We start from the raw sequence: 17,823 nt of genomic DNA, 5'->3' as shown, positions 1-17,823 counted from the left end.
GCTATTATAAGAAATAAATTGACAAGAGGATCTACCTTTTCAGTACAATATATCAAGTAAATAATATTATATCACAAGACTGATGTAATATTATTTACTTATTTATTGTACTGAAAAGGTGGACCCTCTTGTCAACATATTTCTTGTAATTGCACTTCAGTAAGGAACAAAAATCAAATTTATAGCTTATAATTACAACCCTTATGATTGCGGACATCCTTAACAACAAAATAGATATATCGCATCACTGATGTGTGCTTGCAATGAATGGCTAGGACATATGAAACTGTTCACCTATTTGTATGACGGCATCGGAGCTGCAGTGCGCTACGGAGGCAGACATTTCTTAACTAACACATGTACCTTATGACTTTGGAGTGTGCTTTCATTGCATGGGTCGAATGGACGAAACTATTCACAAATTTGTGTGATGTCATCGAAGCTGCAGTATGGCCTGTACCTGCTTCGAAGCAGGATTGTTGTTGTTCTCTGATGAATCATGTTGGTGGTTTTATGTGCAAGCTTTATTTTTTTTCATTTTCTTTCTCTCGAAAAGCCAGGGGGCTGCAGTATGGCCTGTACCTGCTTCGAAGCAGGATTGTTGTTGTTCTCTGATGAATCATGTTGGTGGTTTTATGTGCAAGCTTTATTTTTTTTCATTTTCTTTCTCTCGAAAAGCCAGGGGGCTATAATACACCAGGAAATACAGTATCGTACCTGGGACACACTAAGGGCATGGGCCTATTGACCACAATGTCATATGTACCCTTACATGTACCAATAACTGCAAGTATAACATGTTTTCGTTTCGTTTTAAATCTTTGTTCATGTGGAGAATTTTGGATTTTATCTGTCAGTTTACTGTAATTCACAGTTATAGCATTTTCGTGTTTTGTTTTGTTTCATTTTGTTTTTCTTTTCTTGTGTTGTTTCTTATGTTTGTACTTGTATAGTTCTGGCATTTAACTGACTCAAGTTGATTTATTTCTATGTATATTGTTATAATAAGTTAAGAGTTATGTTAAAATAAATGTTCGAGGAAAGACAGAATTATGGCAATGTAAATACAATAGAAAGACGAAACAACTTATCTGAGCAAAGAAATTAAAAGTTCATATAATGTGGAGTTAAACAATGCTAGAAAGAACATATTTCAATATTCATTAGTATCACCTTCGGAAGCATAATGCTGAACACATTTTTCTATTCTACTCTTTCATGTCCTTGCTTAGATTTCCATTCTCTATCTCTTCTTATCCAGTTATATATAACTACAGTAAGTACAGTGTATTTCATTCGAGTTGTGTGTATATGTGTATTCCTAAAGTTTTTCTTTCCATACATCCTCCTAGAAAGTATAAGTCTGTACTCACATATTTCTGCAGAGAATACCACCAGTGGTTTTCGGTTCATGGCACCATTGCTAAATAAGTGTAGTCCCATAGTACCCCAGACCAAAACATGCCTAATAATTACACCTTTCTAATGCGATTACATAAGTTGATTAAAAATAATTTAAACCTGTATTTAACATTACATAATATGAAATAATACATTGAATAAATAACATCCTTTAGCAAATTCAGCTTGGATGGATGAGCCCGTTCATCTTAGCCTTTCCTCGTGATCTTGGAATGTAGCTGAATAAAGTTATCCTTATTCTCCTCTACATTGATTTTCACTCAATACTTGCTCATTAACACAGTGACCAAAAGAACCCAGCTTTGCGCAGATAAGAAGTCATAAAGATATCTAAAAAATTTCAGATCTTTTCTATTAAGAAAGGAATATTCTATTAATGTTATTGTTGTAGGACCAAAGATCAAATGACTCTTATCATATTTACCATATTTACTTGTCTATAACACCCCACCCCCCCTTTAAAAAAAAAAAAACTAATTTTCAACTTCAGAAATAGGGGAGGGTAAAATAGATGAAAATTTCAATAATATACATTCGGTTGGTATGGTTTAAAAGCAGAAAAAAGAACATCTTGCATCTTTGAGTCAACACACAAAATAATCATTGAAATCTATACTTTATTTACACATAAAGTGATATTAGCACATTTAAACAGTTTTGTATAAACCCCACCTGCATTACCGCAGATAACTGGTCACATGACTAAACGCTGCGCTTGCGTCACAGCCGCACAGCATGATGCAGTGTTCAAGGCTGCACAGCGTTGCAATGTCCGAAGTCTTGCAACAAAGTGTTAAAATTTAATCACTTTGTTGGTATAATCTGATGGAAGATACTGCAGAGTGATGTCCTTTTCGGCAAACTTAATCCATTTTTGACACATAACACATTCTGACCAACCTCTACTTCCTTTAAAACCTTTCGCTGCAGTACCAAGACTTTGTGAAAATTTACGTGCTTTAAACTGCATCATTTTGTGAGTTACATCATTGTCATTGTCTCTTGCTTCTGTAACCCACTCCAGAACTTTTATGTCCATATTTTCGTATTGTCCTTTCTTCACACTGCATCAGGAATGATGTTGCTCCCAGTAATGAATCATAGATAGCTGCACTTCGCATTTATGACTCGCTGCTCCCACTTCACTTTCTGCAGCATATCGTCGTTGCTGGGACAAAACCTCCTATGTGATAATATTTATGGAGATATACTGACCCGCAGCATATACATTATGAAGAGCGAGAATGCCTTGACAATATTCACACAATATTGCACCTTAGATGACAGAACGTTACCGGCCAAAGTTCTAAGATAAAATATTTCACATAGGAGGTTTTGTCCCGGCAGCGACGATATTCTAATACATTCAAGTTGAAGGATGCTAAAAAACTTGTTCTTCTGCTCATTTTCACTCCTGCTTCTGTACTGGATGCTTTTAATTGCTCAGTATGTGTAGCCGTGCGAGATGCAGAACTCAGAAGCTGGAAGGGCATCGAGAAATCTAGGGTAGCGGGTGAGAGTTGCCAAGGCCATTGTGCAGGTGGCCTTGGTTTCACTGGTAACTGAAATGTTGCACTTGCTGCCTGGTCACTTGAACAATTTTTTGTGATTTTTCTCCCTTTCTTTCCAATGTTTTCCCCCCAATAATACTCTAAAATTAAGGGGGGTGTTACAGGTGAGTAAATACGGTTTATTTACATTTTTCGACACAATGTACACTGGTAGCATTATTTCACTTTCACAAGAATTATTACACAACAGTTAATTTACAGTTCAATAAAAGCCAAGTCCGTCTTAAAAAATACAGTACAAAGAGATTTGTCTATGCATACAACATACCCAAGAAGTTTTTAGAGCAATCCAGAAACGTAGAAACATCTATGAGAGGCTTTAGCAAAGTCATTTACTATTACAGAGGCTAATGACCTAGGTGTCAGGCTCCTTTAAACAACAACAATCATCATCATCATCATCATCATCATCATCATTTACTAGTTTGAGATATTGGACCACACAAAAACATCTAGATATCACATACTATCACATTGTTCTGGAAATTGCAAAACAAAGAAGAGATTTATTTTGTACTATTCTGCAGTACGCATTGAGGAAACGGCAGCTTCCTAGAGCGTAACAGTACACAAATCAGGAACCACTGCTTACACGTTCACCTTATGACAACTAATGTCTTCCCTGCCAGAGGATCTTCTTAAATAGGCTATAAGACACACATAAAGTGTTATTAATTTTTTGCAGTTATTGGTGGAAGAGATCCTCAGCAGAATGAACTGATTGTGAAGCGTTACATGAGACCAGGAGATGTATATGTCCATGCAGATATCCAGGGTGCCAGTAGTATCGTAATAAAGAACCCTAGTGGGCAACCAGTGCCACCAAAAACTCTTAATGAAGCCGGAGTTATGGCAATGTCATACAGGTAAATATTTTGTTATAAGTGATTCAACTTTAGGATTAGATTGACTGCATAACTTTACTGCTTCCTTGTATAATTCAGTCTTGATACAATTCTTTTTACAGTGTTGCATGGGATGCCAAAGTTGTAACAAGTGCTTGGTGGGTACAAAGTGATCAGGTATCTAAAACAGCTCCTACAGGAGAATACCTTACCACTGGAGCATTTATGATCCGTGGAAAGAAGAACTACCTCCTACCAGCACATCTTATAATGGGCTTTAGTTTCCTCTTCAGGTTGGAAGAGAGCTCTGTTGAAAGGTAAATTTATTAGTTCTTTCATAAATACATACTGTTATAATTTACTGTATCATTTGCACACACAACAGCATCTTCATACAAGCATTCCAAGCTCCAGAACATTTTCATCTGAAGGTGTTGTACACAATCAAATTACACAGGTAAATCCTTGCAAGTAACTGATCGCAGACTTCAACAAATGGGGGTGAGTCACATCTGATCACTGCTTTTACATATTTCTTGAGTGCTCTCTTCTTACGTCACATCAGTGTTCATTTTTTATCATCTTGTAGAATTATAATACACAACTATCATACTGAAATAATCCTCTTGTGTCATCGATGATAAGCTGATACACACGTGAAAATAAGTCAATGACCACTTCATATATTTCATATCAAGTAATAAACTTCATTCCGGTTCCATATCGACTTCAAGTATCTGAAGATGAAATTTTTTAAAAGATTTCATTTATATTCAGTCCACCTATTCAGTACACTTCTGCCATTTATTAAATGGTCTGTTTTAAAAGTTACATACAGTAGAACGTCGTTTATCCGAAATAAAGGGGGCGGAGCCACTTCGGTTGACACGTTTTTTCGGATGACACATGGTGAATATTTTCAGAAGTTAAATTTCGAAATGAAAATGCATAAATTCTGTTAAGCAAAGGTGCATATTGTAAAATAACATTAAAATGTTTACAGAATGTCACTCATTGTATAAAATCAGTGATTTTCTTTTGAATATTCTTGGTGCAGCGCTGTCATGCAGCTATGTCGCACCACCGTTTAATCAATAATACATCATCTGGTGTAGATTCATTGCTTTGTTCAACAAAGCACAAAGCAATCTGAAATAATGAAACAATTTCTTTTGCAATGGGTTAAGAAAAGCATTGGAACTAACTTATAAAACCGCAAGGCCAGTGGAACGACCTTGGGTGGAAGAAAAATATGAATGGAGAAGGGTCGCTGGACTTCCCTGGTTTCCTAACAGAAGCTGCAGTATAGTCCAAGTAGTAAACAACATGAAACTCCTGCAACTGAAGCAACATTAACAACTATCTACATAATCTTCATGACGAATAATACAATAATAATAATAATAATAATAATAATAATAATAATAATGCAATAGTAATAATTCCTGCTTGTTCAAGAAAAAATGTATTGGAACAAACTAGATGGTAAGAAACTGTTTTGTTTTATGCTACACATGCATTGTGGTATAAGTCATGATATAAAAATAGGGTTAGCTCTCAGCTCATATAGCAAGAGAATTACTAATATCGATGGCTAAGAACGAGAGGGTAAAAATGAAATATTAAAATACAATTTTGCCAGAACATTTCAGTTAAGCTGGGTTTCGGTTAAGCGAAGTTCGGTTAAGCGGGGTTCTACTGTAGTTGTTTAAAATACCTTGGACATGTCTCCACCTAGCTTAGAGGTCATCATCAGCAAAATAACAAAGAAGAAAGACATACAACAAAACAGTGATACATAAAAATCCGAGATAAAATACAATCAACAAATGCAATGGGAGTTTATGTTAAAATGTACATAGCTTCAATATTAAAAATATATTCAACAAGTACATGGAAACTGTTAAAAATGTACATGGATTCAAACCTGGACAAAATAAATTGAGAGTGTGTGCCCAACCATATTTAGTACAATATTAGTTGGCTGGAGGAAATACTTAAAGAATAGTGAAGACAGATGTTGTTCTAATCCGTCATGTTTCTGGACAGTGGAGTGAAGTTTTTAAAAGATCCATTGTATTGCATTAACAGAGAACACAAGTATAGCCAGGATGTCCTCTTTCCTCCAGCACTGTGCTTGTGTAGATCAGGTTGGATGGTGTTGTCCACAACAGAGGTCTTTTGAGTTGATGCCCTATAGGCGACCTATGCATCTGTGAGAATGGGGCCCTGTGTAGGATGAATTCTAATGATGAATATGGCACAAACACCCAGTCGTCAAACCAGAAGAATTAACCAGTGGAAATTAAAGTCCCTGTTCTTACTGGAAATTGAACCTGGGACCCCTTGAACCAGAGGCCATTTAGCCATTGAGTCAATGGAGGCCAATGATACTCAGTCCTTGTTATAGAAGACTTCATTAATGAGCTTTTGCGCAGTTAAAACAATATATGCTACCCAAAATTGATTAGTTCAAATTTCAACATTTAAATCAAGGGGAAAAATCAAAATATTTCATTCCAGTTTTGGCAGATAGTAACATAGAGTTTCCTGAGTAAAATGGATTATTGATAAGTAATTTTCTTGATTATATTAATTATGGATTAATATTAACATCTTTTTTACCTTGCTTATGGGGTATGTTAGTCTAAAATGGGTTTGATAGAATGAGTCTGCAAACAAGACAAGTGTATAGAGAATTGCTTTCTGCTTTAGACTGTGCTTGGGTTTTTTTAAAGATGTGTCTGTTAAACCTCCATTATGAAATACAATCAGTTAAATAAATTAAATACATACCACCGAGCAAGTTGGCCGTGGGGTTAGGGGCGTGCAGGTGTGAGCTTGCATTTGGGAGATATTGGGTTTGAACCCCATTGTCGGCAGCCATGAAGATAGTTTTTCCATGATTTCCTATTTCCACACTAGGCAAATGCTGGGGCTGTACCTTAAGTCCATGGCTGCTTCCTTCCCCACTCCTATCCCATCATTGCCATAAGACCTATATGAGTCTGTGCAACATAAAGAAACTTGTAAATAAAACAAACTATACATAGCAGTCGGAGGGGCTGCGCTTGTTAATGCACTATAGCAATGGAGCCAAGTTCTGCTTTCGGGAGACACATGGGTTCAAACCCCACTGTGGGCTGTCCTAAGAATGGTTTTCTCTGGTTTCTCATTTTCACTTCCAGGCAAATGCCAGGACAGTCCTATTTATAGGCCACAGCCAATTACTTCCACTACCTTACCCAATTTCCATTCACCATCATTCATCTTCATTAGCTCCTCAACTGAGATTGGGATCAGGAAGGGCGTATGATTGTAAAACCTTGCCTTTTAAATTCATCTCACCTCATCCCCAACTCTATATCAAGAAACGGGATTAAGGGGTAGACATACAAATAAATTAAATTATATTCCCCCTGTGTGATTTTTGTGAATAAGTCCTGATGTAAATAATCTGAAATTAATATAAATCATTTTTTTTTAAATTGGGGTATGGGTCACAGTTGGTTAATGGTCGGGTTAAGTCTACTAAAATAAGCATTCTTAATGGGCATTATAAATGTTCAAAATAATAGCATTAAAGAACATTTAAGACTGAATTGATTACTTTTGTGTAATTTTTATTTATTTTTGTAGTGGAATCTATTTCTTTTCAGTTTTGACTCAGTTAATTTATAACTGATTGATTCTTCAGACTGTCAGAACGAATTTATGAATAAATACAATTTAGAAAATACCTGAAAAAGAAACAATTTAATTATAAATTATATATTTTGTGTCATGTTGTATTGGATCCTCATACTAAAAGCCATTCATTTAATGTTCAACAGTCAACAGAATAAAATGGTTATTAAAAAATTAAAATGGATTTTCTGAAATATGTTGATGTGTTACTCATTTTAAACCCTTTACAACTAACGTGTTCTATGTTTTTAAAACTTCAAATATCCTGAAATCTAGCTATTTTTGACTAATACTTTTAAGCCTTGGCACAAAAGAGGATAATCACAGTATTAAAAAGCAAGGATTTGAGTACAGTGTCTTCAAACTAGGAGCTATCTTCTCACATATTGTATAATATCTTCTGAATATCTTCAATTTCCACTGCCAGTTGGATGAATGTTTGAAAAGTAGCATACAGTATTAGTTGCCACAACAAGTGGCAGCACTATCAAGTTGCACTAGAAATAAAAACTGAACTAGTTGACATTATCCCCGTATATACACCGCACTACTACTAGGAACACAACGAAGACCCAATACAGTGGATTTGGCCAAAACTGGCAAAGACTGCCAGGAACTGGACCCGGGCCACTTAATCAGATAATACACATGTAAGAGACACAAAGAAATTAAAGTAGAACAGGATTAAGGGCAAAAATGTAAGTTTATTAAGAAGAGAAAAATCAAAAGGTCAGATAGACTGACATAGGCAAAACAAGGAGGTCAAATAATCTAATTTCTTATGTTAGTTGTACGTGGCCCTTAATCAAAACATGTAGGATTCACGGCTGATCACACCTTCCCTTTTTCTCCCTTACCTTAATGTAAGTCATGATGAAAACTCGGGTACAATGGCATGGCATCTACCTCAATTAAATGAGGAACATAAATTCAGGGGAGTTCAAAGTATTTCTTTTATGCATATCAGGTCCAAGCGACTGTAAGTTAAAGCAGGAACAGAACTCTATCAAAACATTCTCCATTCCAATAACACCCGAATAAACAAAAACTATATCCCCAAGAATAAAAGATCGTCGAGTAAAGAGCTTAAAACAGAAGAAGAGGGAAGGATGCCCAGGCTCATAAAATTAAACCAAAGAGAAAGGGGAAAAGGGGAGGTTTCAATGGTCGCACGCCAAATAAACAAAGATAATATAGAAAGGCGTTCCATTTAGAATAAAACATAATAAACTAGAAAATAGGTAAAGAAAGCCAATGAAGGCAATGCGTAATGAATAATAAATAAATTAGACACAAAATCTACCACGGATAAGGGCCAGAACCACCCTCGCCAACACAGAGACCATCGTGTTTATGTCGCCGATAAGGGGACACACAGGCCGGACGCATAGGAACGTCAGCCACACAGCACATAACTAAATTTAACGACCGCTCTTGAGCTCAAACAGGCAATACGAACCAGAAAGTGGTCCATCATAGGGAGACGGAGTGTCTCCATCCAGTACACATAGAAAGCAAGCAATTGCGTTGTTAGTTCATATTCATACCACGTAAATGTGGTGGACATGAAATATACAGAACAAGCGATAAAATAATAGAACATGAGCTCAAGCGGTATGTTAAAGAAGCGATACGAATAAAAGGTTTCGGAGATCCCATACACGCACACATGAATCCGTGTCACCTTCTGTTTTCAAAACAAACATAGTGGATCGGTAAAGGAAAATACCAAAAGAAGCATGTAAAAGCAAAGTTAACATGCAAATAAATTAGAAACAAATGTAATGAAAAAAGTCTTTCTAACTCAACCGTGGCGAGTATAGGATGAAGCAATTATCAGACCAAGAGAAGATTAAAGAAAAATAAATACCTCAGATATATGGGCAGTTAATATTCTCGGAAGGCCGAGAATTGTACAAGGACATCTTGAATTGGTAAAATACCCTATATACGCCATAAAGGCGACTTGAAAATCCATCGCTTCCATATTCTCACATCTAAAACTCTCTACCCAACCAACCAGAAAGATAACCCAACAAGACAGGGCAGAAAGGAAATGCTCTGACATATGCTGATGCATGAGATGCCATCTACCAGAATAGAGAAAAGTTTACGTAATAGAAATAACATATGATGGGAGAGAGTAACAGTTCACAATTAATACAATAGATCACTAGGAACGCGATATCTTCAGAACAGGCAAACGTACCATAAAATGATATGGTGCGGTTGAACACATACCCCATCCCACTTCACCCTAAAACCTGTCAAATGCTGATACAGTAACTATTTTCTTAAAATCAGGTATTGGTTCTACTTTTCAGCCTAGAATTTCAGATTATGAATATGTTAATGTTGAAAATAATCTGCAGGCCAGCAAAATTTTCTTTGAAGGAAATTGCAAGTGATTTAACTTTTTTTTTCCCTTAGACATAAAGATGAACGTAGAGTGCGTGGAGCGGATGAGGATGATGTCTCTTCCATTGCTGCAACTACTGAAGAAATGTCTCTTGAATCTGAACAAGACCAAGAGATTGAACTCATGGGAAGTGATGAAGAAATAGAAGGAGACAATGGTATGAGCATATTCTTGAACCTCGTTATGTTCCATGTTTTCTCTAATGTCTGCATTCGCACTGAGTACAACTCTTCTATGTAGTAATTAACTGTTTGACTTCCTGTCATCCTCTTGTGTCAGATCCCACATGGATTGTTTAGAAGATACACTCATCAGAAACCAATGCTAAGATATTTTATAGTAATTTATGTAGTGTTCATCGTACTATTTATTTTGCTCAGTTTGACTTTATTGTTTCTCTCACTTAGTGTTATTTCACTCATTCTAAAGTCATTTTATATCTATTGTATACTGAAAGATTAGGCTAGACCTTGAGTGAACATATATTCTCTGGAAGATTTAAGTTACTAGTACATAAGCTTGTCTTTGACAGTCAAAATTGCTGTCTATAAAGTAATTGGAAATTCTAAAAGTACTGAAATGAAATGACGTATGGCTTGTAGTGCTAAGAGTGTCCGAGGTCATGTTCGGCTCGCCAAGTGCAGGTCTTTTGATTTGACACCTATAGGCGACCTGCACATCATGATGAGGATGAAATGATGATTAAGACAACACATACACCCAGCAGGAAGTGAAATTAACCAGTGATGGTTAATATTCCTGATCCTGCCGGGAATCGAACCCAGGGCCCCTGTGACCAATTCAGTTAATTGGTATGTGAATGGGTTAAGAAGTGAAAGACTTAGAGAATAAAATGTTACATAAACCAAATGAATATAACTATTGAGTATAATTGTGCTTGTATGACAAGAATAATAAGGTACAATTTAAAAAATAAAAGCACTCACGCTGTTAATGAAGAAGTGAATTCTAATGTGAAAACAATGCACTTTGGGTAACGATGCAAAATACAGCATAAATAAACAAATAATAAATGAAATATTTCTGAAATTTCCACTCACCATTACCAGCTCTTGCTATCCTGATAGCCATATCCTTGCCTGTTCTCATATTTGGCTGAAGATGACGCTCACCAGCATCGAAACTAGTTCCAAGTAAATGTTATAACTTCATCATCATCTTCATCTGCAGTTTCCAGCTGTTGGCCGAGTCTGCTTGGAACATAAGCCTCTTCATCTCCTCTTGTCTTCCCACCACTTCTCCCTAGTCACTCTTACCCAGTCCTCTCCTCTTCTCTGTACGCACTCTTCTGCACCTTTTATCCACCTGTCTCTTGGTCTTCCTCTTGGCCGTTTACCTGTTATCTCCATTTTGTGCATCCTCCTCTGTATCCTTTCCTCTGTCATTCTCTTCATGTGTCCATACCATCTAAGTCTAGATGCCTCTATCCTATTCTGTAGTGGCTCTTCTTTTTCTATATCTCAAACCTTCTCATTTCTCATCTTATCCCATCTTGTCACTCCTATCCTGCTGCTCAGAAATTTCATTTCACTTGCCTGTATTCTATTCACGGCTCTCTGCCTCATTACCCATGTCTTAGCAGCATACGTCAGAATAGGTATATAGTACGTCCTGTATATCACCGTTTTGTTTCTCTGAGGGACATCCTTGCTCCAAACCAGGCTTCCGACACTTTTCAGGAATGCTCCTGCTTGTCTTCCACGTTCGATTATTTCCTTATCATTTCTTCCACTTTCCTCTATGATACTTCCTAAGTACTTGAAACTCTCTACCTTCCTAATGCTGTTCCCCTCCAAGCATTATCCCTCCCTTAGGTCTCTCCTTCTTTCTAGTTGCGATCACTATCTCACTCTTCTGGGTATTAAATTTCAATCCATATTGTTCCACCTCATCTACCCAAGCATCTAACTGTTCCTGGATATCCTCTTCCTTTTCTCCCCAGACTAACAGGTCATCTGCAAACATCATCGCTTTCATTTTTCCTTCTCCAATTTTCCTTGCCACTTTTGTCATTATCTCGTCCATTACTGTACCGTACCCAGGAGTAAATACCCTTTAGGACAATGCCTCCATTCCTGTATGAACATCCGACTAACTCAGGGTTGGGCAGAAAGTGGGTTGGTTGCCGATTGGGTCAGGATAAAAGTCGAAGTTCTACTCAAAAATATAAGTAAATGACAGGATAATGGAGGTATAACACGAATGAGAAACAATCATATGGGGTAAGATGGATTTATTTATAAATATCCCCAAATCATTCTACTTGAAAGTTAAATAAATTTAAGCAAAATATTAAAATGGCATCATAAAATTCAAAATAAAAGAAAACTGGACATTACAACATCAATATATAAGAAACAAAATGGAAATAAAGTATCAAGCACAACATGAATACTTGTATACTTTCAAACTGATCATCATCTTATTAGTCCATGGTTCAAGAGATATGTGATCATACGTGTACACATACACCGATATGTAGTTAATTCAATTCAATTCGCTTCACATGGAGTTACACACTTACGCATCACAACGATATGGTTATGAAGTTAATTAATTCGAGAGTCGCCAAACTACTACTGTTAAAGAAAGTTACAATAAAAGAAAAGTTACGATGAAAAGAAAAACTAAGGCGCTGTGGGACCTTATGTGAGTTATGCAAAACACTAGGGGCATTTCCTATGCTATATATACAACAAATCAAACAAGTAAGTATTTAACTCTGAATTTAGATGAATTTGTCAATCTAATTCCCCTAGCATATATTCATAAAGAAAAATCGGAATATCCTACACTAAATTAAGCATGCATGAATAAACAACTAATCCTAACAAATCCCTCATTATCCCAACTATCTAGTCGTAAATCAGAATGAAGATGAAAAGTACATGCATTATTCTCATATCCTTATTTACAACACCATTAAATTGAATCAAACACATGCCGTCAGGCTTACTTTAATAAAAACCCTATCTAAACTGCCCTAGTATCTTATCATAATTCATATAACATGCCATGATAAATACATGCGTCTTAACTTATTCTGGCAACTCTCGGGATACATGGTAGCAGTTTACATCCCTGCTGTATGAAGAAATTACACCATGACGATCACAGTTTCAACACATGGAGATGCACTTCCTTCTTCCATATGCGAAGCCATCTTCTTCCTGAAAAGTTATTTACACTGGAACACAAAACCTCGGGATGAAAATCTCTTCAGCGCTCAAAGCAATACGTGCCGATCAACCCTTATTGACCAAATCAGCCAAACACACTGACTCCTCAATAATTATAACTCCAATTTAAAGGGTATACACAGTTTGATAGCGGTACGCGGTATGCTACGATAGTTCCTCACGAACACGACCGACACGAATGTGTGATACAATAACACGTGTCTCCTGCACTTGTTACACTGCGGCTAATGATCACCATCTATGTTGAAATTATACTGTGCAATAATCTAATTTGCAGCTTTCTCTGGAACAATTATATCTTCCAGCTACACGACTGAAACACTTGTTTGAAAAAATATACTATTACTGATATAACACTCCTGCACTGTCTAAGCAGTCCGATCAAAATACACTTCCACACTCTCCAAACGATCCTAACAGAGTGACGTCTACAGTCTCCAAGTGATTCTAACAGAGTGACGCTCTTCTGAGCTTGGGTTACTGAGGAAGCTTCGGTAACGCCGTTGCAATTCTGGGGTTCCCGGTTGTCTAAACCAACCACCAATCAGAAAGCTTGCTATGTCTGATGACACAATATAAATTACAATACATTTGTGAAACACAGCTCAAATAATTGCAAATTTTCTCCTCTAATTATAATATCATATTCCACCTCATCTACCCAAGCATCTAACTGTTCCTGGATATCCTCTTCCTTTTCTCCCCAGACTAACAGGTCATCTGCAAACATCATCACTTTCATTTTTCCTTCTCCAATTTTCCTTGCCACTTTTGTCATTATCTCGTCCATTACTATGAAGAGCAAAGGTGACAGAGCACTTCCTTATTTGAATCCACCTTTTTGCTCAAACCAGCCTGTTCTCTTTCCTCCTATTTTCACATAACTGACACTCCCATTGTACATCTTCTTCACTCTTTCTACGGTCTGTTCCTCGATACCTTTTCTCTGTAAGGATTCCCATACCTTGTTTCTACACACATCGTCATAAGCTTTCTCAAAGTCCATGAAGGCCATCACAAGATCCTTATCCCGTTCATAATGACGCCCTTGTAGTTGCCTTACTGCGAATATAAGGTCTACTGTGCACCTTCCTGATCTGAAACCATACTGCTTTTCTCTTATCTTTTCTTCCACCCTCTTTCTGATTCTATTCTCCAGAATCTTCTCAAACACCTTTGCACAGTGGCATATCAATGTGACTCTCCTATAGTTCTTAAACTCTTTTCTATTCCCCTTCTTGAAAATGGGTCTTCCTTTACTTCCATACAACTTTCAAAACACGATAAAACCACTGTTTCCCTACCTCTCCTGCTGCTGCTGCCTTCACCATCTCAATACTCACTTCATCTAAACCTGGGGCTTCCCTCCTTTCATCTTGTCCAATGCTAGCTCCCTTTCTGTCCATGTTCATCTTCTTCCATATTTCTTACTTCCTCCCTGCTTCTACTTTCCTCCTCAGTGCATCCTTGTGGGTTTAGTAAATTTTCAAAATACTTCTTCCACATTCCTTTGAGTTTCTCCATTTCCTGCACTTCATTTCCATTTTTGTCTATCATTATAACATCTTCCCTCTTGCCTTTCCCCTTACTCTCGACCATTCCATACAGTACTTTTTTGTTTCCTTTGCTATCCTCTTCCATCATGTTTGTCCATTTTTCCATCCATTTTTTCTTCTCCTCTGTTACAATCTTCTTAGCTTCTTCCTTTTTCGTCTTATATTCTTGTCTTGTCTCCATTGTCCTCTGTTGAAACCACACTCCGAAAGCTTTATTCTCCTTAACTGCTGCTTTGACTCTGTCGTTCTACCATGGGGTCTCCTTGCATCTTTTCCTGGCACTAGTTCTCCCACAAACTTCCTCTGCAGTTTTTACTAGTGTCCTCTTGAACCTTTCCCATACCTCCTTTCCCGTTTTTGTATCATCTGTTGGTACGTTCAGTCTTATTTTTACCTGGTATTCTTCCTTGTTTCCTTTTCATTCAGTTTCCATATTTTGATACGTCTTTTTTGCCTCTCTGTTCCCCTCCTTTCCGTCATTGTTCTCAATTTCAATACCAGTAGTCTGTGGTCACTATCTAGGGCCTCTGATGGTATTACCCTTACATCTATAATATTCCTCTTCATTTCCCAGTCGTAGATCATGTAATCTACAATGGATTTCCTAGACCAGTCACTGCTATACCACGTTATCTTATGGCTTTCTCTCTTTTTGAACCACGAGTTCCTGACCATCATCCCATTTCTTTTGCACAAATCCAGTAGTCTTTCTCCTTCCTTATTCCTGTTTCCCCATCCTTCCGCTCCAAGCACGTTCTCATAACCCTTCCTTTTCATGCCTACATGGGCATTCAAGTCCCCCATTACCACGTTATTTTGTCCATTCAATTGTCTCTCCAGTTCTTCCTCAAAGTCATCTTTATCTTGTTGTGTGGATCCTGCTTATGGAGCATACACTTGTACAATTTCCCAGGTTTTTCCTTTGACTGTTATTTTGACTTTTATCAATCTGTCACTTATCCCTTTTACTTCCTCTTCTAACACTTCTACTCCATTTCGCTTTTCCTCATAATTTCCTACCCAGTACAACCAAAAACCATTCTGCAGCTCTCTCCTACCCTCACCCCTCCACTTAGTCTCTGCCAGCCCTAGTACATCCAGTTTTCTTCTTTCCATCATGTCTACAACCTCTTCTACTTTACCGGTCAGTATTTGTATATTCATTGTGCCAATTCATAATCCTGTTCCTCTCCAGAGTCGTCGTCTGTTACATCCATCCAGCTTATCATTTCTTGTTTCTTTGAAAGTGAGTTAATATCCGTCACCAGCTTGCTAGGCCTGTCGTGACTTCACCAGAGCCCCGTTAGCCGCCATCTTTTTCAGGATTCCTGTAGGGCCTTCACAGCTACCGTAGCGGTCTCGGGGCCCACACAGTCTCTACTGTACTTCACCCCCACAGGCTATTCCCTACTTGATGACGTTGCCCGTCTCCCACGACGTGGATGAGGAGTTGGACTTGTGTTATAACTTATTTAGTTTAATATTAGTATTGAAAAGGTGGATTTTTATTTTTACTTATCTTTTATTCTCGGTTCAATACGGATGTAAAAATGAAATTCTTAAATTGAAATATCCTCGCAGTCCAAGCACAGAATAAGTCCTTTATAAAGGGAACACACCGCTTATATCAGAGTCCCTACTTCCCAAGTAATCATCAGTCGAACTCTCACTCCCACTGGAGTTTAATGAGATGGTAACATTTTCTACATATCCTTCCCTAATACCCTCTTTCTCCCAAGAGTCATTAATTACGTTTTTGGTGTGGTTAACAACTTTCTTCCAGTCCTCCACACTGACATGATCCATGACTTCTGAGAACAGGTAAGAGGGCTGTCCCGTTATCTTTTTCCCTCTCAAAATATTCCCTCGCATTGCACATTTCACGACATTGGCTCCTTAGAACAGTCCCGCGACGGAAAGTCTCTTTTCTTGGGAATTGCCCTCTTAGCATCGGATATCAACATGATAAAGTAACTGCACATGAAGGGCCCTAAAGATAACCTAAAGAAAATGAAATGAATACTAATCTAAAGATACGTATTACATACCGTATTTCACGGCATAATCGTCGCCACCGCGTAATCGTCGCATCCTTTATTTTCAATACAAAAATCGGACTTTAAACCTTTAATTACATAATCGTCGCACGTCCAAATTTTGTTCACTAATATGGTTAAAAGGTAAATGGAACTGCAACGTAAGTTGCACATGAATGCGCAATTTAAATACGTGTATGGTTTATGGGCAATTTGGCAACACAGTCACGTTTGCGACATGTTGCACAACGTATAAATAATAATACCGGTATATGTACGACGCATGGCTTACCGGTAGACTATCGGCAGTTTGACAACGTGTTCGCGAGACAGTGTACTATTTATTCACCACCTACATATTATGAGTTCCCATTTGAAATACGTAAGGCTGTAAGTTATCGCTTATCGGCAACGTCGCCAGGAAATACCGGCTAGGTAGGTTGAATGGACCTCGAACCAGCCCTCAGATACAGGTAAAATTCCCTGACCCGGCCGTGAATTGAACCCGAGGCCTCCGTGTAAGGCTCCATGGGGCCGGCTCCTGTGTTATTGCGCACGAAGTGAAATCCAAGACGATAACGCAGATTTCCACAGAATTATTCAGCCGAATTATTTACGATGTCGCAGTTGTCATCGCTAGACTCTTATCTTACTACTACGTCATAAGTGTCCGGGCATGGGATGAAAACTTTTATCCAAGCAGTCAAGATAATTATTATCCAATGCTATTAAAGTTTTATTTTATAAACTCGTCAGTAATGTAATGTAAAATCATCAATAACTGGGAAGAAATATTAACCTAATTACCGTATGTTTAAAAGAAATTGAAAAAAATGAATGTTTGTTACTGACGTCTCGGAATACAGTCAACTATACAGTAGATCTACACCGCGCTAGCTAGAGCTCCGGTTTGCGAGCTTTGCGCAAGCGCAGTAGTGTGTCGCAACGTCGCAACCAACGAGCTAAACTGATAAATTGTTGCATGCTTCCTTGCTGCCTAACAGTATTGGCTGCTCTGGAATGGACAGATCACAGATGCATTTATTTGTTTCAGATTTACGTGATT

The 17,823-nt window shown here is 37.6% G+C and overlaps 1 protein-coding gene across 1 annotated transcript in view; it reads left to right on the top strand.

Moving 5' to 3' along the window:
* The window catches only part of Clbn (Nuclear export mediator factor NEMF homolog Clbn), a 140,368-nt gene that overhangs the window by 74,529 nt on the left and 48,016 nt on the right, over window positions 1–17,823 (top strand). Inside the window, exons 10-12 of the mRNA XM_067137608.2 lie at window positions 3,679–3,859; window positions 3,961–4,155; window positions 9,956–10,101. Coding sequence (XP_066993709.2) covers window positions 3,679–3,859; window positions 3,961–4,155; window positions 9,956–10,101 — 522 coding nt within the window. The remainder of the gene's footprint in view (window positions 1–3,678; window positions 3,860–3,960; window positions 4,156–9,955; window positions 10,102–17,823) is intronic.

This window comes from Anabrus simplex, chromosome 1, assembly GCF_040414725.1.
Source record: "Anabrus simplex isolate iqAnaSimp1 chromosome 1, ASM4041472v1, whole genome shotgun sequence".
In the NCBI taxonomy this organism is placed as follows: Eukaryota; Metazoa; Arthropoda; class Insecta; order Orthoptera; family Tettigoniidae; genus Anabrus; species Anabrus simplex.
The sequence above is the reverse complement of the archived record's forward strand: the minus strand, read 5'-3'. Positions and strand labels throughout refer to the sequence as shown.